The sequence below is a fragment of the Pagrus pagrus genome (genome assembly GCF_965226575.1).
Source record: "Pagrus pagrus genome assembly, chromosome: 1".
NCBI lineage: Eukaryota > Metazoa > Chordata > Actinopteri > Spariformes > Sparidae > Pagrus > Pagrus pagrus.
Window position 1 is genome coordinate 12,511,487 of NC_140185.1, and position 27,668 is coordinate 12,539,154.

The following is a 27,668-nucleotide window of genomic DNA, read 5'->3' on the forward strand; positions in this document are numbered from 1 at the left end:
CATTGTTGCTTTGACTGAAATATTTATAGCAGCCCAGCCCACATCAGACCGGATGTCTGTTTCTAATGACACATAGATCATTGGTATTTGATATTTTTATGCCACGTGCACTGTACGCCTTCAGGCCTAAAACTAAAGCTCTTGCTCTGCATCTGTCTCTGTTTTCCAAACACTTCAACTCATGAAAGAACAATACTGATGTTTTTAAAACTGTTACACAAAGATGTGCTGAAATAAGGCTCTTCATATTGTATTTCTGCAGTATGACCTGCTGGTATATTCGCTTCATTGCAGCAGGAGCGATGCTTTCAAAGAAAATGTCTGCATGTTACTGAAGGTGACAGTGATGCTGAGCTCTCTGTCTGTGTTGTGTGTACCTGCAGGAGGAATATAGGTCAGAGGGAATCAGCTGGCACAACATCGACTACATCGACAACACAGGCTGCATTAACCTGATCAGCAAGAAGCCCACGGCGCTGTTCCACCTACTGGACGAGGAGTGCAAGTGAGTCTTTCAGCCTGTTTCAACTCTTTATTTTCCTGTGTGGTGGCAACAAACAAGTGCTTCTGGCATCCTGATGGATGAATGGTTAAAGAGACAGTTCACATATTTTTTCTCTTAACTGTACTGCTTTTTATTCATCTAGATTGTTTTGGCGTGAGTTTTGGAGACGTCTGCCTTCTCTCCAATATAATGGAACTAGACGGCACTCGGCTTGAAAAACTCATCAGCAATGTCTCTTTCCAGAAATCATGACCCAGGTTACTCGAGAGAATCCGCAGACCTTGTTATGAGCAGGTTCATGTTGGAGCTATTTTTTTCTACTCAACTACATCTGCAAACTTTATCACCGCAGAGAAGGAAGCGTGCATCTACTCATGGATGAGACACCAGCTTACTTAGGTAGCTAATGTTACAGTTCAGCCGAGGAGGACGCCATTACTGTTTACATTCCACGCTGTCACAAACACCAGCCCCTCGTCCATGAGAAGATGCACATGGCGGCGTGACTCTTCACAAAACTCATGTTTTATGGACTGAATATACTTTTTTACACTCTATTTTTTAATTTATCTTTTTAAAAACACTTTTGCGTGTGGTTAGGCAGACTTTATGGCTTTTGGGTTGCTGTGCTACGAATTACAATTATCCCACAATTGGCACTTTTTCAGCTTTAAATGTTTGTAAAGAAGTTGAGGATTGATTTTGTAGTATCTCCAAAAGGATGAACCAGCTGCAGCATCAGTAGGGAAGTAAAATCCAATATTAAAGAATATTTTTAGTTAAAAACATTTCAATAAATCTTTTTTGATAAGCGTTGAATGTATCAATTAACCCACAACTCACTGCAAATTACAAAGAATGTGTTACAGAGTGATGCTCTCAAATTGTTGTACTGTATTTTTCTAGAAGAATGTCGACAGTAGGCTCAAAAACCCAAACTTCTGTGGACTTAAGTCTCGAAATACTCTTGCTTTTAACAACCCTCTCACGTATTCATGATGCCTCATGTTTCTTGCGTCCGTTTATATGATAATTCAAACAATAATATCATAATGGTGTAATAGAATAAATCATAATAAAGTAAAATGGCTCTAACAGTGTCGGTTGCATGCACATCTACGCGAACAAGTGGTTAAAAAGCATATCTCTGGCCTAACACTGTCATCAGGAAGGGAAATGTTATTCCTCTCTGTCAGGTAAAGCAGTTAGCAACTTCTAAAGGAGGCACATAGACTACATCCTACCTGAAATATTCACTGCACAGCTTCATGGTGAAGTGTTAAATGTCCGTGTATTTCTGCAAACATAATCTCTGAAGTGTAATCATATTACCAAGGTGTGGAACAAAGTGTGAACCCTCTGAACCTCAGAGTAAATTCAATCCTCTCAGGTTCATGACTGTACTGTGACTATTCTTACTAACAGTATTTCCTCCTTTATTTCCCCCTCTTCTCCATTTGGACTCTGAATCAAATTCCTCCCACTTAGAAAAGCTGGAAAGCAGCACAGAGTCTTTGGCTGTGTTGTTTTCATAGCTCAGGTTTCACCCGTTCCAAAACCCCTGGTGTCTCCTTCTTCCCCTCTTCTCTTCCTGTAAGCTGTTGATTTTCTGCTGAATTTCTGGCTCTCCATGTTAAAGGACTGGAGGGAAATCTGAGCGGAGATCAGCTTTAATCCTCAACCTTTGGCATCAGAGGATAAAATGTCAAAACTGGTTACAGATCAGATCATGTTAACTTTCCACATTACCAGTGCTGTTGTAGTAACTGCTGTCGTGACCTGATTAGAGACTGATGGAAAAAGTAATGTCTAAAATTCATTATGTTCAGGAATCTGTTGATTTACGCTGCAGTACTCATGACCCGGTTGACAGCTTTAAAACAAGTCCATCAACAATGTGTCTTCATATTAAATACAGATGTATAAACCCATTGTCTCCAAATCAAACTCTTCTGTCCTTTTGTTTCAGTTTCCCTCAAGCCACCAACCAGACTCTGCTGGATAAGTTCAAGCGGCAGCATGAGGGGAACAGCTACATCGAGTTCCCTGCCGTCATGGAGCCCGCCTTCATCATCCGACACTATGCTGGCAAGGTCAAGTACGGTGTCAAGGTCAGTGCTGTCTTCACTTCCACAACGAGTCATAAATTAATGGACAGAAAAAAAGAGGAAGTTTGACTTTGTTGTGGGAGAAAAAGTGTTTTTCGCACTCCACTATTAATGGCTGAAGATCTGATTATATTCCTCAAAATAGATTTAAACTTTTGTGAGAACATTTTCTCAATTATTTAATTTGATCAACATGTGTTTCACGTTTTTTTATTCAGTAAGTTTTAAAACCGCGTCAGAGGGATTTGGTTTTTTCTCAACCCACAGAAGATTTATCTTTTGTCCAAAATTAAAACATCAGCTGTTTCTTTTTTAACTGTACTTCAAAGTCCTATCCTGTTAGAAAATGAAGAATAAATTGCTTGATTATGTGGGACATCATAACATTACATTAGCTGTGAATCAGGAGACAGAGTGGGTCGTCCAGTAATCGGAAGGTCACTGGTTCGATTCTCCAGCTCTCCAGGCTGCACATCAAAGTATTCTTGAGCAAGTTATTGGACCCCAAAGTGCTCCTGATCTAGGTCTATAAAATGATGAAAAATGACAGTCAGGGTTTCCCAAAGCCCTAAATGTAAATGTCTCGTTTCTTCCGCTATACAAGGTTATTCAGTTTACTGTCATAGAGGAGGAAAGAAACCAGAAATATTCACATTGAAGAAGCTGGAATCTGAGAATTTTGACTTTTTGTCCTCTTAAAAAGTTACTCAAACCAACTGATAGATAATTATAATAGTTGATTTAAAGTTTACAACTAATCAATTTATCAAGTGACCATATTTAATAGATAAATAAATTGTAAATGTAGTGTAATGACACTGACCACTGATCATCTGAACAACTCATATGAATAAGATGTGTAATTTTTAGAAATACAGTGTACTGTATGTGTATGGTATCATACTATAGGCATGATACAGTAAATGAAGTTGTGTAAAGAGTAACTGCTATCAGTGTATCAACATTTATCCAATGTTTCATCCATATTGGAGCAGCATGTTATGTTTAAACTGCCTGAATTTGAATAAGTTTTGCCCTTTTAACAAGTAAATACACAGTTAGTCGTGACATTATGAGTCTTCCCTGATTATAACAACCTTTTTAAATTCAGTCTTTCATCTTTAACTTGTCTTACAGCCAAGAACACAAAACACACATAGATTTGAATGTATACATAATAAAATACATAAAACAAAAGGCAAAATATGTAAACAGATGCTAAAACCTCCCACACAACCTCCCATTAAACTCTGTAAGTCAGTGACTGCAGAACATCAGATGGTTAAAACAAGACGCCACTGGTCCTTTTTTGTGGTGCCAGAGGAAAACGGTTGTTGAGTTTCACATAACAACGAGGAGGCATTTTAATCCCTTTTTCTATATTACACAACCAAATCCAGATATGGCGTCCCAGGGACCCTTTCACCTATTGTGCAGCTCTCAGCTTTTATCTGCAGAGTTAGAGGCATGAAGAACGGCTCTGTCTTGGCCTGTCACATGCAGTCAACCAGGAAAGATCCACCGTAGAAGAATTCTGCTTAGATTAGAAGAAATGGTGGCAAAATAAGAAGAAAAATTGAGTTTGAGCTGATATTTTGTTTTGTATTCATGAATCTTTTTCAGCTCGGTTGAGCTCTGTAAATCTCACTTGTTATGTGGAATGGGGAAAAAAAGCGTTATCCCTAGACCCAAATTATACTCGTATGTGTTTTGGAAGTTACCCATCAGGATTAGAGAATCAACACATTTGTTGTGTTAGTTTGTCACACTCTTTGACTATTTTGTGTTTATACATCTGATTCAAGCATCAGCTGCTTTGTTTCTTTCTATTTCGAAACTTTTTCTTTTGGACCTTTCTTTTATGATTCTATTAATTCTTCATTTGGACATCTTTCTCTGTCATGACCCCAGCAATTAAGAAGAAGCTAATGGGCATCCAGTAAATTAATCCCATTAAATATTATTGCATGTTTCTGTCCCAAACACAGGACTTCAGGGAGAAGAACACCGACCACATGCGCCCGGACATTGTAGCTTTACTGAAGAGCAGCAAGAGCGCCTTCATCTGCGGGTTGATGGGAATCGACCCGTCAGCCACTTTCCGCTGGGCGGTACTCCGATCCTACTTCAGGGCCCTGGTAGCTTTCAGAGAGGCTGGAAAGAGGCACACGCAGAAGAAGACTGGTGAGCTCTCACTCTGATGGAAACTATAATAATCTACTGTATACTGTATCTACTGATATGCAAGTTATAGCAGTGAGGCAGATAATGTTCTGATGTTGGAGACAGACTTACGAAAGAGCTTACAAAGTCAAAAAAAGCTTTAACAAATGTCTTTGGTCTTTTTATCATGACAAGGCAACTACACATGTGTAACTATTAATTCACTATATGAAGTTCAGTCTGTGTCAAAAAGCACTAAAGAATCCACAAAGAGGGAAAAGACACTGGGTTTACTGAATGGCATGTGAGCATTACAGGTACTTTTTTGAGTTCAGAACGAGAACAAAAGTCAATAAGTAAATTACTAAATCTACAGAAAGTTAGAATGGTTATTTGATCAAATTGTCTACTCTTGATAAGTCAGCCACTGAGTGCCAGGAGCCGAACCCCGGCAATTCACCCCTTGAAACAAAGTGTTAACTGGCTGTGAACTAGCCAATCAACTGCATGAAATTACAAATGTAATTTTGTCAGTTTTCCTGCCATGTACAGTACTGTATGCTCACATGCCGTGCAGCTGCGATTTTGTCCTCTTCATTCAGTATAGTTCGCTTTATCTCCGCCATATTTTGTGTTCCAGTAGTCACTGTTCTGTAGTACTGTATGTGTGCGTAGTGCTCGTAGTGCTGCCATGTATTTACTGTAGCTCTTGCTCTTTGTCTCTCTCAGCTTTGGCTTTCTATGAATGCCTTCCATCCCTTTTAGATTGAACATGCAGTAGATATTACCATCAGATGTGCCTTCAGCGCTGCCGTCGTATGAATCAGACTTGCTCTCTGCATCCTCTTGATCCTTCCTACACATGAAGTTTTACATGCAGATGTTGTGACAATAGATTTTGCTAATCCTTAGATATCTTTTAGAAATTCTTCCAACTGAGCTCTAAAGATATTAGCGTCACCCAAGGGAACTTTTTACATGTCTTCTAGAACATTTCTACAAAATACTTGTGTTTTGGACTTAACGTAAAGTTTTCAAGTCTTTGTTTTTATAGTAGATTATGGGCTAAATTGTGAGTTAAAGTAGCTTTAAGTAGCCTCACCTTGTCTCAGAAGACAAAGACCGTAGAATCAAGTGACAGAAAAGCTTCTTGAAGACATTGTATGAAAGTGCCATTGGGAGGCGAAACACCTACACACTGAACTACAGTGACAAACATCCTACTGCTGCCACCAACTGCAGTTGTGAATGTCAATCATCTTCTCTCCAGAAGTCTTGCACAGGTATCTCTCCAGTAGACGACTGCATCTCTTGATCTTCATCTTCTTCGCTGTCTAATCTGTCATTTCTTTCTCTCTCTTCCCCCCTTTTCTCTTTCCTTGTGTATTTTATTTTCTCTCTTCTCTGTTTTTTTGTTCTTTTTCTTTTGCTTCTCCAAGGGCATGATGACGCTGCTCCCTGTGCAGTTTTGAAAAGTGTGGATAGTTTTAGCTTTCTGCAGCACCCTGTGCATCAGAGAAGCTTAGAGATCCTGCAGAGATGCAAAGAGGAGAAGTACAGTAAGGCTGCCAATACAACAATTAACAACTACTTTCATGTTAGACCGTGACTCGGGGAAACTGTAGGGACGAGGCCGACCAACATCTCCAACATTACTGCACCTTACTGCAGCCAAAGTCAAGCCAAATCATAAGAATATCCAAACTTACAGACGTAGCGTCACAAAGTTGTTATGTTGTGCTTTGTGATTTGATTTACAACTTTCGTTTTCTATCATTAGACTAGATGCTTGTCGGTCTCCGCTCCCTCTGTCTCCCTCTTCCCACTCTCTTATGCACCTGCATGCATTTTTAGTCTTGTCTTGCACGTTGTTCACTAGCATGCTTCAGCCATCCTGTCACTAACACTGTGCTAGTAGAAGACTAGCAGAGAAATGCATGTTTGTTTGGCTCTATTCGCTAACTTTGGTCTGGGGAAACAACACGGTAACACCTCTAGGTGTCAATCACTTTCTATTTTTGTCAGTAACAGCAAACAGCTACACTTTCATGTCCAGTCCTGTCTGTCGGTCAGTGGGTATATTTGCTTTTCCACCACAGCACACGTCTGTAATCACTGTCACTAAGGCCCTGTTCAGACCTGGTATTAACAGCCGACCCGAGTGATCCATTCACAGGTAGACAGCTGCAAGTACAGGTGTGAATGCAGCTGTTTGAACACAACTGGTTTCACTATTTACACTTAATTTGTGAAAGAATACAACATTTTATTTACAATAACTATATTTCTAATGCACCTTTTAAAAACAGAGTTTACAAAGTGCTTCGACAGACAGAGCAAAAGCAGGGAATAATAAAGCATAGCAGAGAGAAGGCCAGACTAACGCAAAAGCACAAAATATCAGTATGAATAAATAGGAATAAAAGCAATAAAAAAGTTGATGAGTTGTTTGAGTCTTTGTGAAACACTTTCTATGACAAATTCTTAACCATTTGGGACTTCTTGTAAATTCGGCAAATGCTATACATTCAGTTCTTTCTTTATCTGTTTAAAAATCATTGTGGTTATTTGTGCCAGTGGTGTACATGTTTATTTGATTATAGAGCGGATAAGACGCTAAAAAAAAAAAGTATTCTCACAAAAACCCTTCTGGGGACAGGTGTTGCAAATTAGCATCTTATATACACACCATGAATCCTGCATCAGGCAGCTGTTTCAGTTTGCCTATTTATATTGTATCTGTCCCTTTCAAATAAACTATAAATAAATAAGCAAGATCCAATCACAAAAGCTCACTAATAGCTAATAGACTTAAAGCTGTCCACTTCAGATCGCCCGGGATGGATGTTAATACCAGGTCTGAACATGCTCTAATACCACATAGGCTGTTGATGGTGCTAGAAGAGGGGCACATGACACACACGTGTATATTATTATCACTAACTTTCTCACAGACAGCTTTACATGTGGTGCAGGACCTCACACACTTCTCTCAAAGGTCACTTTTCCTCCATAAATGTTTCATGACACTCCGATGTGTTTGTGTCTTTTTGTGTTTGTGCCATCCTGCAGCTCCAGATGAAAGTGAAAATGTTGTTCAAAGTGATGAGACTGAAAACGGTACACTGTTAAGTCACCTGATCAATTATAACGCTCTCGCAGAGCTCTTTTTGAGTCGGCTAACACACTGTAGACTTCTGTGATTTCACATCACTGTGACCTGCTGCAGCTTCAGAGGAAACACTGTAGTAATGTAACATAGCAGTATTGAATAAATCACTTGTGCTCAGAGTTTTACTTTGTTAAATTCTCTTTAGTTCTCTTCCTGTTTTGCGCCATTAGATAATTAATTATGAGACAAAATTGTTCAATAACTAAGCAAACCTGCAGCGCAGACTCAACTAAATTAACTCTTCAGTATCATCTTCCATAATTCGACACTAACAAGCGCAACTCACTATTAACCTCACAGATCTTTGTTTCAACATCAAATCATCTGCAGAAGATAATATTTCCAATAAAAAGGCACATAACACTCACTGCAATAACACTCGGGTGGCACATGGTGTCAGAAGTGTGATTTTTGTTTGGGAAGGGTTTGTTTTTGTCTCTGTGTCTGTCTTTTGTGTGTATGTGTATGTGTATGTGTATGTGTGTGTGAGTGTGTGTGTGGTGTGAGTGTGTGTGTGGTTGTGTTCTTTCACATGATGCCAACCTGTGTGTCCGTGATCAGGTGTGACCAGAAAGAGTCCACGCACGCCGCTGTCAGACCTTCAGGGGAGCAACACCATCAATGAGAAATCACCACGGTAAGAGTTTGTGTTTTAGGATTTGTTGTAATCTGTTAATTTTTAAAGCCGCTGAACACTTGTCAGGTTAACTCAGGAGAGTTTTTAGGAAATATACAGGACCTGGAATTATAAATGACTGCTGTAATATTGCTTATATGTGGAAATAGACACACAATTCAAAGTTGTGTTTTTCAGCAATATATGCTTCATAGAGGTGTTATTAATTGCAGTAGTATTTTATTAGATCAGATAATGATGAAGAGTTGTTTATATTTGACAAAACCCCATATACATATTTATGGAGTGGCATTATGAATCCAATCCAAATAGGATATATTGATTTTCATAAATATAATATTCAAGACAACTGACCTCTTAATATTTGTATCTTTCTTTCCATTTTTTTATAAACGGAATATAATGTAGAACAAAGACAACTAGATACAACTAGAACAAAAAGATCATATGACAAAAACAACACAGCGTTCCAGGACTTGAAGGATGTTTCTTTATATTTAGTGTTTATTATGTGCATACAGTGTATACACCCAGTTTCAGTTGAGCAGTACTCAATAGAATAACTTCTTCTTTTTTGTTTGTTTGCCAGCATTTTATGCTTTTATTAGTGAGTCGACTGTAAAAAGAGGAAATAAGGGAGAGAGATGGGCTGTAGACGTTGTGGTTAATTGTCAGTCCTCATCCTCGGGCCTCCAGGGCGTCCCATAAATGTAGTATTTGATCTTATAGTGCATTCATGTGCCCCTTGAACGGCCCCTTCTCCCGAGTTAGGAGGTTTGTTTCCAATTTCAGTGTGTTTATGAGCTTTTAGTCATAAAGTGAAAACAAGACGGACGCTACAAAGAAGATGTTGTATTCCCAGGTCATTTTGTTGTAGACTTGTTGCTGCACCAGTACATTTCATAACACCACTAAAAATGTTGCTTTACCAGTCTAGTTTTCAGTGTTAATGCTAATAGATAACTTTTCAAACTAATCTAGGTCACTCTATGTTGACCTAAATCAGTTAGTTAGTTAGTTAGTTACAACCTAATAGCATGTTACGAATGACACAAGAGCAAGAAATTGATGTGCCATATGTGAGTTAATAAAAAGTTTCTTACCATCAACAAAACATTCTCTGCTTATACGACATCAAAGTTGGTGGGTAGTGTGCCAAAGTTTTCACTGACTTTCTGAGTTATTGTTCTAACTTAAAGGGGTGTTCACCCAAACTTTCACAGTCTGAAACACATTTTTCATATTATTGTGACACCAAATGTGCTATCACATACATACTATGACAAGAAGCTCTGAAAGTGGTCATTGTCAACAAACGTCTTAATACCTTTCTTGCAGATTATCTGTCATACTATAAATAGTAGTTTTTTGTTCACCCCTGACATTGCCTACCTTTAACATAAAAAGTAAAGACTGTGCTGTGACCCTGAGCGTTGCTCTCACACCACCCCACTGACACCCTGGTCCACCACCTCCTCTAATTAGCTGTGGACCATGAGATTAGCAGCCCACGACCACGACTGGTAGCACCGACCGGCTCGCACAAAACAGCTTTTGTTACACAGGAGCTCAGTCGGGGCTGTTAAAATCCCCCCTCTTAATGTGATTTGCAACCTCTGCCCTCCCTCTCTGTCTCTTTCTCTTACTCACACACTCATGCACACTCATCTTCTGCATACTCTCCGAACTCTAAACCCTGTGCAGCTGCTTCCTCTGTGATGTAAAGGCAGAGCTATGCATTGGAGAGGAGCGCCCGGAGAGTCATAAATATTCAGTCCCTGCAGGGTGTGTGTCGGCTGGATGGGGCAGCGGACAGTGCGGTGCTTTATGGGACTCTCAGAGAGACTATGGAGATAAACACTACAAGAGGCATATTGTACTCTCGCATTTTACTGAGATCAATGATCAACTGGGGAGACGTAAACCCAGAAATAAATATAAATCCAAAGATGTGGATTTACACCTGCGTCCTGGAGCTTTGTGGATCTTCTGCCGTAATATGTGATATTGTAATGCAATGTAGGCTGGTAGTACAAATCATACTGCTCCTCTGGGGCCTGTGTAGCCCAGACTGTGATGAGGATTGTGGAGTAGTGCTCAGGCCTTGTTCGACAAGCATTTTTACACCCCATTTCTATTTTCACCTTGCACCACAACCTGTTCCAAATTCAACACACGCTTGTTTGAGGTTTGACCAAAGAATAACATATTATTTTCAATCAGAAGCAGCTTAATTATGCTGTTTGCAAACATGGAATTTCATTGGTTTTCAGTGGCTTTCAATTTGCTTTGAGCTAAACGCTAACATTAGCATGCTAATGCTGACAATAACATTCTTAGCAGTTAAAATGTTTACTAATGTTTGCTAATTAGCACAGTTCACTTGAGGCTGATGATAATTTGTTTAGCTGGTACTTGATCATAAACCAGATTGTATTTAATTATTTTTGGAGGCTTTTTGTGTCTTTATTATGATAGTGAAAATGAGATCATGACAGGAAAGGGGCTAGAGAGAAAGGGGTTGAAATGCAGCAAAGGGCTCGAGGTCGGAATCGAACCCACGCGCTGCTAAGGACTCAGCCTTGTGTACATGGGGTGTACGCTCCACCAGGTGAGCTACCACAGCGCCCCTACAAACCAGATTTTGACCTGATGGTGGCCAAGATCAAAAAGTCAGGGAATCACAAAAGTGAGTAGGATGCATCCTCTGTGGACCATGAATGTCCAAATAAAGTGATGGAGCGACTGAAACATTGCCTGTATAAAGTATGACATGCTAATGCAGAAGTGCCTTAAACCTACATTCTTTCTAATGGCCAGAAGGGGGCCTGTAATGTCAAACTTGACTTCAAAATGATTGTGTACAAACAAATAGGTGATGCCACAGTGAGTTTATACTTGTAGCTACTACAAGCTGTTTTTTTTTTAGAAAAAAAACACACCATATAAGTATCTCAGCAGTGGAAAGTCCCTTTAAACCCAAACAGCTGCCTTGCATGGAAAATCTACGCTACCAAACGCTCGACTGTCTCACCTGCTGTTCTGTATTTGTGTTGACTTTCATTTATTTATCCACTAAAAACCTCTCCACATACTCATCCTCCATCTTGTTTTCTCTCAAGGAATGAATCAACCCTCTGATAATAAACATAGTGCGAGAAACCAAACACATCTTGCTACTGTAGAGTGGCTTGTTAACTCATCAGGAGAAAATCTTGTAAAACCTGCGAAAGTGGGTCTGAATAGCTGAATCAGTGATAAACTGCTCCTGCCACAGCTATTCTCCTCTTGTCGCCTCCTCTGGGCTAAAATAGTTCAGAATGGTTAATGGTTTTAACCATGACCTGACCGCCAGTGTTTTTGTTTGTCTTCTGGGCAGGTGGTGAGGTTTCACCTTGAGGCCTGAGGTTTTAAACCTCTGAGGCTTCAGTAAACTGTGTCGAAGTCTGTGTGAGGTGAACTCCGCTCTCTCCTCAGGGCTGAAAACATGGAAACTGCTGCCCCTGCTGGAGACATTCCTGCTGGGGAAACAATATACAAGACACTGTTTGATGCAGTTTATAATTATACAAAGGGCACACTTTTCTAAAGCTAAGCTACAACAGATCTGTCCAACATATTCACCTGCAGAGAAGTCACCCTCTACCACAGCTACTGTGACTGACTGACACAGGGATCATAAACCCTGTGTCATCATTCACTACTTATATTTCACTGTGTGCTACATTTATATTAGCTGTATTTATTCAGTTATTATATAGATCAAGATAGATTTGAAGCTTTAAAAGTGTCTTGTAATGTGAAAGTTTCTCGTAAGGTAAGCATTTTGTGTAAAGTGGATTTTCATGAATCAGTGACTGTTATTTGTCTGTGTGTGTTTTGTCCACAGGAGTTCTCCGGGCCTTGGCTGGAACGGACGTGTGGGTCGACAGAGCCGCTTGTCATCCAGCAGCTCCACCACAGAAGAAGACGGCATCTTCGTCAACTCTGCCAGCAGTAAACTCCTCGAGAGAGCCCACGACATCCTCATGTCAGTAACACCCACTGTCCTCATCAAGCGTTAAACTCTGCCCTCACACTGGTTTACAGATTATACAGTGTTGTAGTCAAATCAACACACTTTTAATGGTTTTCGGTCTGATTTTAAATTGCAAAATCATCGTCAGCATGATTTTATTCTACTGTTTGTTGATTTTGTCAGCAGTACAGCCTACAGACATCCTTGAAATTGAAAAAAAGTTCAAACTGAGTGTAGCAAACATCTGCCCTCCTTCAGTGATCACTACATTCCTACCAGCTCCGAGGGGGCTGTTCTGCAGCTGACCCTGACCTCTGACCTCCCTACGGAGGGGAACAAGTGAAAAAAGAATGTCCCCACAGGGATGAATAAAGTTTTTACTCTGCTGACAGGAGAGTACGACTGTCTTGGGAAGAATTTCTGGAATTACAGACCCATCTCACCTGTTGATTTATTTATTTTATTTATTTATTTTCTTGACTTGATAAAGAATCTCTTCTCTTCTCTTACATTGACTTAGTTCAGGAACTTTATTGCTCCTTTCTATAATACATATGTGTTCCCCCACACATCTGTGCAGTAACCAAGATATGGAAGAATGAGTGAACAGAAGAGAATATGAAATTAAGCAAAATCTAAAATGTCCTTCACTTTGTTCAAAACTGCAATACTTACATAAATACGTACATAATTTTCTCTTCACATGGTCTCAAGTAAGTTTTTGATCCATTATAAGCCCCAAAACTTTGCTTTAAATACTCTTTCAACATGAACAACATCTGTAACCATTTTATTTTTGTAACAAAAACCAACAGTTTACTTTTATTCCAGTTTATAGATCATAGTTCATCAAACCACCTCTTAATTTTGACCATTTCACATACTATACTGTAAATAGAGGAAACTGCAATATTTTTGACATTTTTGGACACAAACATCATTAATATAAAAAATATAAACTGTTGGGCCCAGTACTGACCTTTGTGGGAATCCACATCTAATCTTCTTAAACTTTGATCAAACACCAGCAAACTGTACAAATTGTTGTCTGTTGTCTAAATAACTTCTTAACCACTTGTTTAAAGAAGAAAACAAAGGATTTTGTTGCTCAGACTGCTGGATTAACTTCTGTGTTCTTGTTTTTTGTAAACAGGAGGAACAAAAACTACAAATCTAAGCCAGTTCTCCCAAAGGTAAAGTATGGAACATCTTTAATTTATCTCAATACAAGGGACAGATGTCTAATGTTACACTATAATGTTATAATAACATTATGACCTGACTCTGACTTCAAACCCGCAGCATTTACTGAACGTCAAGTCTCTAAAGTACCTCAGCAGCCTGACGCTTCACGACCGCATCACCAAGTCCCTGCTTCATCTCCACAAGAAGAAGAAACCACCCAGTATCAGCGCACAGTTCCAGGTCAGACACACACACACACACACACACACACACACACGCACACACACACATACGCACACACGCAGAGCTCAATGATTTGCCAGTCTGTGCTCTCACTGTAAAAATAACACGATTAGCTCGAGCTGAAGCGAGGAATCTTACTCCAGCTGTGAATAGGATAAAAAAAGGTGTGTCCTTCACAACTGGCTGTGTGTGGAAACATCTCTCTGTTACTCTGCCTGCCCACGGCCTTTACTGTCCGCTGTCTTATCCCTGTATTTGTCCAGAATTTCTGTGAAGTCTATTACGTAAGTTCACATACCCACCCTAAAGTCTTAAAAAGTATGACAGCATGTCTGGGAAGTTAAGAAAAAAAATGGATAAATGTCTCAATAAAAACAATTTGATTTGGTGAGAAAGTAGAAAGTTTGGCTTTTCCTCCGTTGCTGACACACCCTTTTGAAATACCTCGACAGTATTCGCTTATTAGAAGATGAGACCATGAAAACAAGTAACTGCAGTGACAGAAAATAAAAATCCACCCAGAGCCAAAAAGAGCTTATTCCCACTTTTGAGGAAAACTGTTAAATGTTGGTTCTCTGCTCTTTGTTAGCATATGCTAGCAGGAGGCTTTCTTTTAAAACAAGATGCATTTTTATTGTTCACTCGCATGAAAATTCTTATTTTACTTCAAAACATACATGTAAACACCCAAAAACGAAGGTCACATCTGCAAATCGCTGCTGCAGTCAGGTTGATAAACAGGAGTGAAGATAAATCTACTATTTAATTGCAAAAGTTTTAAACTAATCTCTGAGCTCTTCTCTGGATCAGAGCAGAATTTGACGTGACTCCAGGTGTTTATTCCTCCAGAAGGTTCGTCTCCGTATCCACTATCCCCCCCCCCCCCCAAACAGCCCTCACCACACAACACTTGGCAAACATCTTTTGTTTTGATGGAGGAACCCCTAACGACAGATATGACATATTGTGTGTTTAACAACTTCCTCTGCCATGGGTTAAATTTGTGAGATTAAAACAATAAATAAGTGGGCCTGTGATAATAAACAGTTAGGATGAACAGCAGCAGTCGTTTATATCAAATAAAAGTCATTTGTTTAGTAACATGACAGAAAATAGATCTCTTAAAGATGTTTCTCATGCACTCAGCAATGAATAATCTTCTTCCTGAAGGGAGTTTTTCAAATTCATGAATTGTGTGAAAGTCTTGGCCTATTAATGTTTAAAGTATAAAAGCCCGTCTCAATTACTAGACAAATATGACATTTACATCTAACATTCTTAATAATTTAGTTATCTTAAAGTCGAACAAGCTCTCGTTGGTAGATCAGAAATAACTTTCAACCATAAGCTGCTATCTTCTTGATGATTTCTCTGAGAGTGAGCTCTGTGCTCCGGCTGTTGGAGGTACAGATGAGTGCTGAGGCCCCTCTGGCAGGCAGCCCTGGCCCCAGTGTGTGTGGATGACTTCACTTCCCACATCCTGTGCTGCGTTGATTGCTTTAATCTCCCGTGGAGGGGGAGGGGGCTGAATTCCTCCTGCCACTGGATTATCACACACACATGCTGACACACATGTTGCATATGTTTACGCACGCACACACACACACACATGTGCAATAACAGCACATGGTAACACTACACACATGGTTTAGACATATTGCCAATATTTATGATCCCAGGCAGTGACTTTAATCTAGCAGCAAAGGGTTTTTTACTTACAGATGGACTAACAGTTATTCATGCTTTGTCTACTCTACATGTGCTTTTATATTTAGGCTTCGTGTTCATTTTTTCTTCTCCTTTTTGTGTCTCGTTCTGTAGGCCTCCCTCAATAAGCTAATGGAGACTCTGGGTCAGTCTGAGCCTTATTTTGTCAAGTGCATCCGTTCCAATGCTGAGAAGGTACAGTGTGACTCCAGACCGCGGCCACTTTGACTGTTTTGGTTTAGTTTTCAAAGCATTTTTCATTTCCCTTGAAGTTCGAACATTTCTAAATCTGTTTATCATTTCCTCCTCTTCTCTCTGTAACTTCCACCGCCTGTCGCTTCTCCTTCTTCTGTCACTCTCCCCTCTCTTCTCTCTGTTGACTTCCTCAGCTGCCCGTAAGGTTTAATGATAACCTGGTGCTGAGGCAGCTGCGTTACACAGGTATGCTGGAGACTGTGCGCATCCGGCAGTCGGGCTACAACATCAAGTACAGCTTCAAGGTAACAAACACACACGTTTACACCCTGTAGATGCTCTTTAAACATCTTAGTCCAGGGGAACGGTCATTAATGTTATTTAATATACAGTATATTACATTTTTAAAAAAGGCAAACGAGCAGTAGGATATAAACAAAGACAGCGCACATGTAAAATTCATTCAACAGAAATGTGATTTAAGCTTCCTGAAGCTAAAAATGTCATGTTAGGGAAAACGTATACACAGACGTGTGCAGAACACTGATGCACGATTAATGCCAATGATTGCTGATGCTGTTTGAGCAACAGTTGACATTGAGTTGTGTCAAGGGGATTATGAAGGACGTGAGGTGGCCGCCATCTTAACCACACTGGCTCTCGCAAGAATGATGTCACCCTGTGAGAAATGCTGTATGACTAATAAAGCAGATCCTGTTTAATGCTGATCGAAAGTGAGTCTTTGGACAGAAACTTTTGGGAGTGGCTCCCTCCCACTCCAGTTTGGTCTTATTTCAGTTTTCCATTTTGTGGTTTTGAATGTCGTTCGTGCCAATCGTGTCATGTCGAGGTTTTAGCCAAAGATTAAGTCACTGTGCATGTCGCTTCACCAAATCACAACTTATTTTCTCATGAAACCACTTTGTATCTACTGAAGCCCTGCAGTTAGTTCAGGTTTTATTTGCGGTGGTAATGAGATCTTGGCTGCTACTACCAAGACTCACAATTATGATTAAACTTAAACTTATATAAAAATGACACTATATATTAAGTTTTTGATGGATTAACCGTTTAGTGTAAAAGTACAAAAATCATTAGACAGTGACTATTTTGATGACCTCATCATCAGACATCGTCATTTACCCGAAATTCCTCCAAACATATTTAGTGCTGTGGTCAGCACTAATGAGAAATATCTTGGGCATGGTATCACTCTGGAGGACTCTGCTGTTTCTGTCCGACTCTTCAGAACAGAGCCTCTCCATTGTCCTCGGCTCTCTGAAACACTCCCCATGCTTGTAATTGTATAAACACAGCATCTGTTTCCCCATCCACCCCCTACAGCCCAGGGTGCAGAGTGTATTGAAATCAGACAATGGGCCTCAGTTTGAAGAGTGGGAGTTCAGCATATTTATGCCATGATGTCTGCACCCCTGCAAATATGGACAGCATGGACTTATACCTGAAACCACATGTGCCCTGACAGCTTGTTTCTGCTCGAGAGATGCTACAGGAGGCAAATTCAAGGCTGCAGAGTTTACATCCCCGACTAATTAATCCTGTGTTGGAATCAGTGTTAGAAAAGCTGATGGCTTCAGCAGAAACCAAACCTTTTGTTTCAATTACTGGACAGAAATCTTTTACACAAGACACAAACATAACATCCAGAACAGATGCATTTTTCTCACTACCACCTGTCTTTGTTCTCTTTGTAGGATTTTGTGCATCACTTCTGTGTGCTGCTCCCAGAGGGCACCAGTGCCACCAGAGAGGGCATCCAGCAGTGTCTGGACCAGCTGGACCTAGAGCCAGATGGGTACCAAGTGGGAAAGACAATGGTATGCATCCTTCCTCTTTGCAGATCCTTAGAAAAATAAACGCTATAAAGCATCTGTATGTGTGACATCTTTGAATTAGAAAATTGTCTTTGCCTAAGTAAGCCTAAAAAAATATTTTAGGGATGCAAGATATAGCCGATACCAATAAGATAACCGAAAATTATACATTTTTGTATTTGTAAAAAGAAGTTCCTAACCTGTAGATTACGTACACCCGAAGGTAAGAAATGGTAGGAAGTAATGAGCTAAGATGGATGATTTAGTATCCCATAGCTCTAATGAGATTTGAATGAGATTAAAACTCACAGACTTTTTCCCTTCAAGATTAAATAAAGTCACAGCGTGTAATCCAGATGTAAAATGAAAAGTCAGGGCAAAACAGTAGTTTGGTGATTTTCTTTTATTATGTCATGTTTGGGGAGAAGAAGATGGTAAGGCTCATTATACTGCATGTTATTATGTGTTTTTCATTGTATTATCTGTTGGAAATTGTCAGTCTAAGCCTCAAAATGTATTTACTCAAAACAATGTGGGGGTTTTTAAATTACTCAAACTTGGTTAGTTTATTAAACTGCAGAATTGCACATCTATAAATAGAGTCACAGACATGGGGAAAAGATCGTGTTGGGGATAACCTCATATTACCTGACAGCATCCTCCCTCTGAACAGAAGGATGTAATGAAGCCAGTGCCCCATATTTGGTGAGTCTAGTGAATGAGGCATGATGGAGGGCTCCATGCCTTTGGGATGCTGTCTATATAATTAGAGGATCATACCTGACATTCTTGTGACCATGTATCCGGCCAGTGGTTTCAGAGTATGTGTGTGTGTGTCCCCGTTCTTCATTAAGTATGTGTGTCACCCTGTGCTGACTCCATCGTGGTCACTCCCCTCAGGTGTTTCTGCGGGAGGCCGAGCGTCAGCGTCTGCAGGCCTTACTCCACACAGAAGTTCTCACACGCATCGTCACGCTGCAGCGGCGATTCAGAGCTCAGCTGGAGAGGAAGCAGTTCGTCAGGATGAGAGAAGCAGCGATCTGCATCCAGGTACAGTCCAGAGTTTTTCATCATCCCTGCTCATAACGCCATCTCCTTCATTTTGCATCTTTAACCTTGTGTTTTATTGAAATCACTCCTGACAGTTTTTGTGTTGGAAGTTGCTCCTAAGATTTGTTTTTATGGCTGAATATTAATTCAGTAATATTGTTTATGGACTTAACTAAACAAATGAATTTTTTACATGTTTTTGTTTAACTTAAGTGAAAAGGTCTGTGTGATGTAACATGTAATGATGAAATACATTGCACCAGTCATCATATTATTTATGACTTTGCTTACATTTACTATAAAGTCTAAACGATTTTAGCAAAAATAATATGATATTAATTTCATGCACACTGCCTCCTCATACAGTACAGGACTACATTTGAAATGAAAGGTTAAAAAATTACCCAACCTGCTGATACTCAGAAAGTTTTATTTTATCTTAAAGGGAAAGTTCACCCCAAAATCAAAAGTGCGTATTTTTCCTTTTACATGTAGTGCTATTTACCCATCTAGATTGTTTTGTGTGGCATAGCCAAGTTTTGGAGATATCGGCCATAGAGATATTTGCCCTCCCTCCAATATAATGGAGCTAGAAGACACTCAGCTTATGGTGCTCAAAGCACCAAAAAATAAAAAACTCAACAGGAATGTCTCTTTCCAGAAATAATGACCTGTTACTCAAAATAATCCACAAACTTTGTTGTGAGCAGTTTCATGTAGGAACTATTTCCATTGTATTGAACTGCACCAGCAAACGGTCTGTGTCACAGTACAGAAGAAAGCGTGCATCTTCTCATGGACGAGAGGCTTGTGCTCTTGACAGCGCAATGTAAACATAAATGGTGTCTTTCTCAGCTGAGCTGTAACATTAGATAGCTTAGTTTGCACACCTCTCGTCCATAAGTTGATGCACATTCCTTCTGTGTGGTGATGCGGTTGGAAGAAGAAAGAAAATTGTTCCTACATGAAACTGCTCTCAACAAGATCTGTGGATTATCTTGTCTAACTGGGTCATGATTTTGAAAAAGCACCACTAGTGCCATGTAGTTACATTATATTCAAGGGAACGCAGATGTCTCCAAGGTCGATGTCTCCAAAACTCTGCAACTACAAGTAAGAGGTGAAAATATGTATCTTTGATCTTAGGTTGAACTGTCCCTTTACGTACCTAAACTGGAAAGTAGAAGATATCTATCTCAAAAACAATACAGATCAAGTTGTCACTCAGAAACACGTCCAGTCTAGTTGGGATTTAATTTATTTTTCAGTCCCGTAAACGAAACTTGACATGACCCTTTGAGCAAGGACTCTCATACTTCTAATTTAGTTGTTGTACTTAGTGAATATTAAAAATAGGTTGTGGCAAAAAGGAAAAAAAAATCATTGTATAATGAAAATAAAATATTATAATCATCATCTCCTCACAGAAATGGTGGCGTTTGTATCGACCTGTAGAAGAGGAGGAGGAGGAGGATTATGACCCTTCAGTCCAGGAGGGGGCAGCTGTGTGTCTGCAGGCTCACTGGCGAGGTTACAGGGAGCGTCAGAAGTTCAGGCTGTGGAGGGAAGCTGCTCTGGTGCTGCAGAGGGCATGGAGGTTGTGGCTGTACCGGCGCTGCACAGCAGCTCTGGTTATCCAGACGGCCTGGCGCTGTCATCAAGCCCGAGAAGCCTACCTGCGTCTGTATGCTGCTGTGTTACAACTACAGAGAATTAGCAGAGGCTACCTCGCCAGGCAAAGGTAAGCCAACACCTATTACTTTATCCTGAGCTGTAGAAGCAGTTCTGTTTTCTATTGCTAGAGAACTGAGGTATAGATAAAAGCAAACTTTTTAGCATTTTTTTAAAGGTTCTGAAACTTCTAATTATAATTGACTGCATTATTTTTGCTCAAGCTGGTAAAAAAGCAGATTAATCTTTGCACACAGCTCGTGCAGTGTAGTTGCTCTTTGTTCGGTGTGTTTGTAGATCAGCATGCCATTACGCAAGCAATCCAACCCAAAGCTGCTCTACAATCAGCTGAGCTGCTGAGAAAGCATTAGATCAGACTCTAAGTTTGGTGAATACTGGGGGTTGTAGTAACTTCTGCTAAATAGCTTCAGCTTTTTAAAACATATCTTGATAATAGGAGGAGGAAGTAGTTTGATGTCCGCTAAAGTTGTAACCATGTCTTCATGACTGACAGCTTCAAAAGACTGAGAGAAGAGAGACTGAGGGAGAGGAAGGAGCAGCAGGAGAAGCTGCTTCAGCTGCAGAACGGCCAGGTGAATGTGTCACCAGAGGAAGAGGAGGAGTCACCCGAGAGGATCATGGGGTTGGACCTCAGCACCTGGGAGGATCGATCCTACGAGCAACGAGAAAGGAGCCTCCAAATCCTCAGCAGCCACGACGGAGCAGTAAAGGAGGAAGAAGAAGGAAGAGAACATGCTGGGACGACAGAGAGCCCGTCTAAAGCTCAAAGTGAACCTGGGACCTCGATCCATACGTCCACTGTGGTGGTGCGAGAGAGGTCAAGAACTATAGACGAGCCCAGCCAGAAAACCACTCGGGCCAAGAGAGAGAGCCGGCGGATGAGAGAGCTGGAGCAGGCCAAGTTCAGCCTGGAGCTCCTTAAAGTTCGGGCGACCACCGGCGGAGCCTCGTCCCCGTCTGAGGAGCGGCGCTGGTCAGTCGAGCTGGTGCCCCCTACAACCCCACCTCTCCGTTCACCTCAGGGCACGCCTGACAGCCAGAGCTCCAAGGGCAGCTTTGAGCTTCTCACCATGGACGAGGAGGCACCCAAGGCAATGGAAGAGGTGACAGACAGCGAGGACACCTGCTCCCCTCCTCCTCCAGTAGAGCCTGATGTAGAGGTTGTATCAACAAGCCCACAGCCAGTTGAACCACACAGGACAGGAGTTTCTGATGCTGTCGCTCAACCAGGCAGCCAGACCAAAACGGATCTGGCAGCCTCCTCTGCTCCCACTCATCCGCCCAAAATCGAGAACTACCTCCCGACTTTTTACGTCCCTGCTAGCGAGGGCAGCACAGCCATCTCCGGTCGTCCTTCAGAAGAGCCTCAACAAAGCACAGAGGCAGCCGTCTCTACGACCACCGTTGTTACCAAGCCCATCAAAGAAAGGCGAGAGTCAGCACGTCGTCCTGTGGTGGTGGTCATCAGCATGCAGAAAGAAACGCCACTCAGTGAAGAGCTGAGTGACATCGTCCGTCCCCCTGTGGAGGTTCGAGATTCTGCAGCCCAGACAGGGGAGTTGACACCATCGCCACATAAACCAGAACCAGCTCCTGCACCTCAGGGTCCGGTCCCTGTCTCTACCTCTGTCCCTCAGGCTGACCCGGCCATCATAGAGAAGCTGGTGCGACTGAACGAGGAGAAAGAGGAGAGGCAACGTAATCAGCAGCAGCAGAATGAAAAGGAGATGATGGAGCAGATCAGACAGCAGAAAGAGGTGCTGGAGCGCCAGCGTCTGTTCTTCGCTCAGTACGAGAGAGAATTGTTCGAGAAACAAAGGGGAGAAGCTCTGCAGAGGATACAGCAGATTCGACAGGGCGGACAAGACGTTGGTGCAACTGCAACCTCCGGGAAGCCCCTGAGACCCAGCTCCCTGCTCATTGAGAGAACAGCGGGGCTGGTTCCTCACGCCAGAACAAAGTCAGAATCCACTGACCCGTCAGTGCACTCTCCTCCTGGCCGAGCCCCTCATCCTCAGCTGCCTCCTCCACCTGCCACTGCTCCCAGGGAAAGACGCAGGATTGTCGCAGAGGGTTGGGCACCCAAACTGACCCTGGAGTCCAAAGACGGAGGAACCAGAGTGAGAACAGCCAAGAAGCCAGCAAGTAACCAAGTCACCACAGTTAGCATGACGGATAAGCCAGGCAACATCTTCTTCTCTCCCAAGGACAAAGTCACATTTGCAAAGTGAGTATCAGTACATCTAATGCTGTTGTTTTGCTTGGACTGTGTAGTTTAGTTTAGTTTAGTTTAGTTTCTTTGGTTGTTTACTTTTTCAAGATTTTTCTTTTTAGGAATTATAACAATGCAGCAAAACCCCTTAACCCCTAAACAAACAAACAAATAGATAGATGGATAAATACATGAAACATGTAAATAAGTTTACATTCATGAGGTCAATAAATAAAGTTTACATTTATAATAAAATTAATATCTGAAATGAATCATCGTGACATCAATTGCTTACATAGGAAGACTGACTAAGGATGCAGCTAATTAATTTTTTCATTTTCCATTTATCTGCCAATTATTATCACAGGTCGTTGTTTAGTCACAGTCTGTAAAATGTCCAGAAAAAGTGAAAATACTTGTCACAACTTTCCAGAATGTCAAACCAACTATGACAATTTTATTTCGAGCAACTACTGCAGCTCTATTTCTGACTTTGGTGCCCCCTAGCAGGGTCTCAATGGCACTGATGCAGATACCCCACAATATGGATCTAACGCAGGGACACTGAGATAAATAAGTTGAAAGTAAAACGAAGACGAGACTGTACCAATGTTCAACAGGATTGGCTTTAACTATACTATCCGACTATTTTACAAGACGTTATACCACACAAACACACAAAGTGTCTATGATGACATCTTCATTGAAACACTCGTTCTGGGTTGCAACTTAATGAATTCTTTATTTTGCTTCATTACTTTACATTAATAACATTTTTCATGTTTATGTTCTCCTGTTTTTGTCCATCAGGTTTGACAGTGATGCTGTCCCTAAAGAAACGCCTGCAGCTGTTCCCAGAGAAGCACCCACACCGGCTTCCAAGCCCGCTAAAGGAACAAAAGGGCGAGAGGTAAGCAATCGCTCGTTTTTTGTTTTTAGGAAATAGACTGCTGCAGGAATAAGTCCTAAAACCTGGAAATGACATTTTTGCACCTGCTGTTCCCTTGTCTTGAAGTCAGTGGGCTTTTGTTTGGATACCTGAAATAAGATCTGTGGTTAACACAAGCTAAGAGATTTTCACGTTTTACTCTTAGCCGAAAAAATTTATCAGTAATTTATGTGAATTTTGACGCTTTTACATGTCTTATAAAAGGTGGTTGATAACAAGTGGCTGAATAGGACAAACTTATACTAAAATATATGGCTAAAAAGGTGTACTCACTAGTCCGGACTTTCACTCTAACCTTTCAACTTGTGGATCGATCAATTTATAGTAAAGTATGTATAGTATAGTGTAGTAAGAAGCTTAGTGGTGGTAACGTTAAAGTCATGTGATAGCCTAAGTTTGTTTATAACGTAACGTTAGCTTTAACTTCTGCTGATCGCAATTTTGCTTCAAAAATTAAACCAAAGTGGTGTTCATTTGTGTTGATAATGTCATAAACCACAGAGCTTGTTTAATGCAATACTGTAATATAAAATCCAAATTTAAAAAAATCAACTCTTGTCGAGTGAACCAGGGCAATGCTAACTTCCAGATTAGCCTAAAGAACGTGTCATGGCTGCAGCACTCTATAGACATAAAGCATGTGTTTGCAGGTTTGCAGGAGTGCCTTTTTTGTGTTGTGAATGTATTAATGAATCTTGGCAGGATTTCAAATCTTACACTAAAAACAACACATCTGACTCACATGATGAACACAGTTCACAGAAGTTCTTCTACAAGTTCTTAAAGTCACCTTTTAAACATGCTGTTATCACTTCTGGTAAACTCCAGGTCGGCAGAGCGGGCCAAAAAAAGAAAGCCAGAATGGCACGGACCCGCTCCGACTTCCTCACCCGCGCCCCCGTCCTCTCAGTTGGGGGCGATTCAGATGAGGATGACTATGACGGCGACAGCCCCCTGAGCCCCCTGAGCCCCCTCAGCCCCCGTCATTACACCCTACCCCTCTCCAAACAGAGCTCCACGGAGGCGAGCTTAGGAGAGTCCTGTTTCAGTGACTCAGACATGGTAACAGGCGCCATCCATGGCGACAGTAGCCCTCTCTACGTTCTTAAAACGTGGCTTCTCTTTCTAACCCCCTCAGCAGAGAGAGCACAGATCTGCGTCACAACTCTGACTCAAACTGAGCTTGAACAAACCTCTGGTGCCTGAAAATGTGCAATAACTGTCTATTAGAAAGTGGAAGACATTTCAAAAGTATTTCAAGGCAGGTGTTTGAATGACATTTTGAAATACCTGCTAAGATGTTGTGTAATAAAACATTAACACTATACACAGTGATTTTGTGTATGTAAATATTTACATCACAGGATTTCAAGGCTGTCAAACAACCAGAAATCCAATCATTTATTGGTTTAACTCCCCCGACAGAAATCAGTCTGACACTGAATGTTAGTGTAACTTTAGGCAACTTTTGAAATGTGTTTTCCTTTAAAACATTTAACGTAGATGCTTTTCTAACAGAATTTCTTCTCTTTCTCTCACAGCTGTAACAGAGACTTTTTTCTTCCTGGTCAATTAACAATATTTGCATGTCACTTCTCACTTTTTCTCTCTCAGCACGCACAGTAGTACTAGTCACGAGGCAAAACTTGGGACATCTTTGAAAAAGGCAGAGAACGTCACTCTTGACTGTTTTTCATCACTTCACAAACTACTACTGGCTATTAACAATTATTCTACTTAGAAAACTGTTTTCTTCCTTGGTTAAGATAATGTAATATTATTTCAAAATTATAATTTGTTGTGTTATTCTCTGTAGAATGATGTTTTTTTTCTGGTAAATGTTCTCTGCCGCTGGTGCAGCTCCAGTGATGTGATGCTGCCATCTGCTGGCCATCTGATGGAAATAACAGAGAGGACTTTCTTTGGTTTTGTCTTTAACTTGTAATCCAACTTGATGTAATTTCAGCCTTTGAGCCCTGATGAGCCGAAGAAGATTCACAAAGCCATGTCGTCAGGAGATTTGGGCAAAGCTGACTCGCTGCGTAAGAACTCGCAAGATGGAAGGTTTGTTTTACATATTTTCTTAATCACTTAGCCGAACTAGAAATTGTCAAGGATGGTTTCATCACTTCTGAGTGAAAACAGTTTTTTTCACTGATTTTGATCACGTTTTTCATTCAAAATTTGTTTTGTTTGAAAAGGGTTCGTAAGATGCGTTTCTGGGGCAAGAACAAGTACGGAGATAAGAAGACATCCCGAGAAAAGATGATCTGTGGGTCAGACTCCCTGGATGGAGACTATGGAGACACTGGGCCTTTACTGGGAGAGGGTGCGTTACCAAAATACAAAATACTTCCATTTCAAGGACTTTCATATAATTGAAAAATCCCACTGAAGTGCCGCTGACTGGAACTCTCTTCCTTCACAGCAGGTCAGGAAAACATGTCTCCACCCTGCAGTCCTGATCTGATTTTGGATCGTGGCTTCAGAGACTTGAAGGAGAACAAGGAGCCATCTCCGAAGGTGAAGCGAAGGCGCAGTGTTAAGATCACCAGCGTGGCTCTGGAGCCTGCTCAGTGGCAGAACGACGCACTGCAGATCCTCACCTGCACCAACGACTACAGGAGCATGAACGACTTCCTCATGAAGAAGGTGCAGACAAACACACACTGTCTTATTCTCTTGTTTCACATGGGTGGAGCTGCTTATATGGCTTGTAAGACAGAAGGAGAGCAACAGAAGAAGACAATGCCATTTTGAAATTGAGGCTTGCATTCTCACTTAACTTTTCAGAGTGCAATTCATCCATATTTATATTAAGATGATTGTGGTGTCCTATTTTAGATCAGCGACTTGGACACAGAGGACAGTAAGAAGGACACCATGGTGGACGTCGTGTTTAAAAAGGCTTTGAAGGAATTCCGTCTGAACATCTTCAACTCTTACTCCACAGCGCTCGCGGTAAGTAGACCTAACAAGAGTTGGTATTTGATCAGTGGAAAGATGACGAAAGACAGTTTCAGTGAGTTTTAGTTTGTTTCTGTTGAGTTAAAAGTGTGTTTTACAAACCTGAAATTACTGTTTCTGCAAATGGAGTCTGGTGGCTCTGGTGAGAGCGATAGCAGCCGTTTCTAGTTAAACAAAAAGGCAAATCTCTGCAGGGATGGTTTCAATAATGTTGCCGGAATAACGATCTGAGTCTGTCAGTGGCATGAAGAAGTACTTTTTGTGGGCGTATTTTGGCAGTGTGCGGTGTGTTTCACAGCTGTCGGCTGCAGCAGTCTCACTCAGTACTGGACCAATTTATAAAATGTTGTCCTCATGAGTCAATTAGACGCAAAAACCGTGGGAAAATAGGGTCCAGGTTGAAAAATACCAGAGTTACCCTTTAATATTATAGCCACCATCTCTAAACATCACCAGTTACATCAGTGCTCAAAGAAATGTATTAGAAGTGCAAAATTATAATCAAATAACTTGTTACACGATACCAAATAAGGTTGTAGTTTCAATAATCAGAGTAAATCTTTTATACTGGAGCATTGTTTTTAAAGTAGAGACATCAATATTGTGCCCCTCCTATGATCCCATTGTCTTCCTCTCCAGATGGACGACGGTAAGAGTATCCGCTACAAAGACCTCTACGCTCTCTTTGAGCACATCTTGGAGAAGACCATGCGGCAGGAGCAGAGGGACTGGAGAGAGTCTCCTGTCACAGTGTGGGTCAACACCTTCAAAGTCTTCCTGGATGAGTTCATGACTGAATACAAACCTCTGGACAGCACACTCAGCAAGGTAAAGACACTTATTACCTCCTGTTAAGTTCAGCTGAGTCAGAAAACTATTTTTAATAACTTCCCAAAACCCATTTGTATCGACTGTCAACGGGTTGCAATTTATTTGTATGTATAAAGCTGTATATGTACACATGTTCCTAATTTATCTGTATCTGTATCTGTATCTGTATCTTGTGACTTAGTTTTAAAGGTGCTTTATA

The 27,668-nt window shown here is 40.9% G+C and overlaps 1 protein-coding gene across 11 annotated transcripts in view; it reads left to right on the forward strand.

The window, feature by feature from the left end:
• Nucleotides 1-27,668, forward strand: part of myo9aa (myosin IXAa) — a 116,180-nt gene that overhangs the window by 77,458 nt on the left and 11,054 nt on the right. For 6 of the 11 annotated variants that reach the window (XM_084356605.1, XM_084356609.1, XM_084356610.1 and 3 more), the window contains 21 exons: nt 384-505; nt 2,475-2,616; nt 4,602-4,797; nt 6,216-6,335; nt 8,510-8,585; nt 12,475-12,615; nt 13,757-13,796; nt 13,906-14,028; nt 15,853-15,933; nt 16,128-16,238; nt 17,649-17,771; nt 18,669-18,818; nt 20,246-20,559; nt 21,004-22,737; nt 23,533-23,632; nt 24,500-24,733; nt 25,638-25,735; nt 25,873-26,000; nt 26,100-26,323; nt 26,516-26,632; nt 27,278-27,466. In XM_084356605.1, coding sequence (XP_084212731.1) covers nt 384-505; nt 2,475-2,616; nt 4,602-4,797; nt 6,216-6,335; nt 8,510-8,585; nt 12,475-12,615; nt 13,757-13,796; nt 13,906-14,028; nt 15,853-15,933; nt 16,128-16,238; nt 17,649-17,771; nt 18,669-18,818; nt 20,246-20,559; nt 21,004-22,737; nt 23,533-23,632; nt 24,500-24,733; nt 25,638-25,735; nt 25,873-26,000; nt 26,100-26,323; nt 26,516-26,632; nt 27,278-27,466 — 4,563 coding nt within the window. The remainder of the gene's footprint in view (nt 1-383; nt 506-2,474; nt 2,617-4,601; nt 4,798-6,215; nt 6,336-8,509; nt 8,586-12,474; nt 12,616-13,756; nt 13,797-13,905; nt 14,029-15,852; nt 15,934-16,127; nt 16,239-17,648; nt 17,772-18,668; nt 18,819-20,245; nt 20,560-21,003; nt 22,738-23,532; nt 23,633-24,499; nt 24,734-25,637; nt 25,736-25,872; nt 26,001-26,099; nt 26,324-26,515; nt 26,633-27,277; nt 27,467-27,668) is intronic. The other 5 variants (XM_084356608.1, XM_084356612.1, XM_084356615.1 and 2 more) reach the window with 3 other exon arrangements.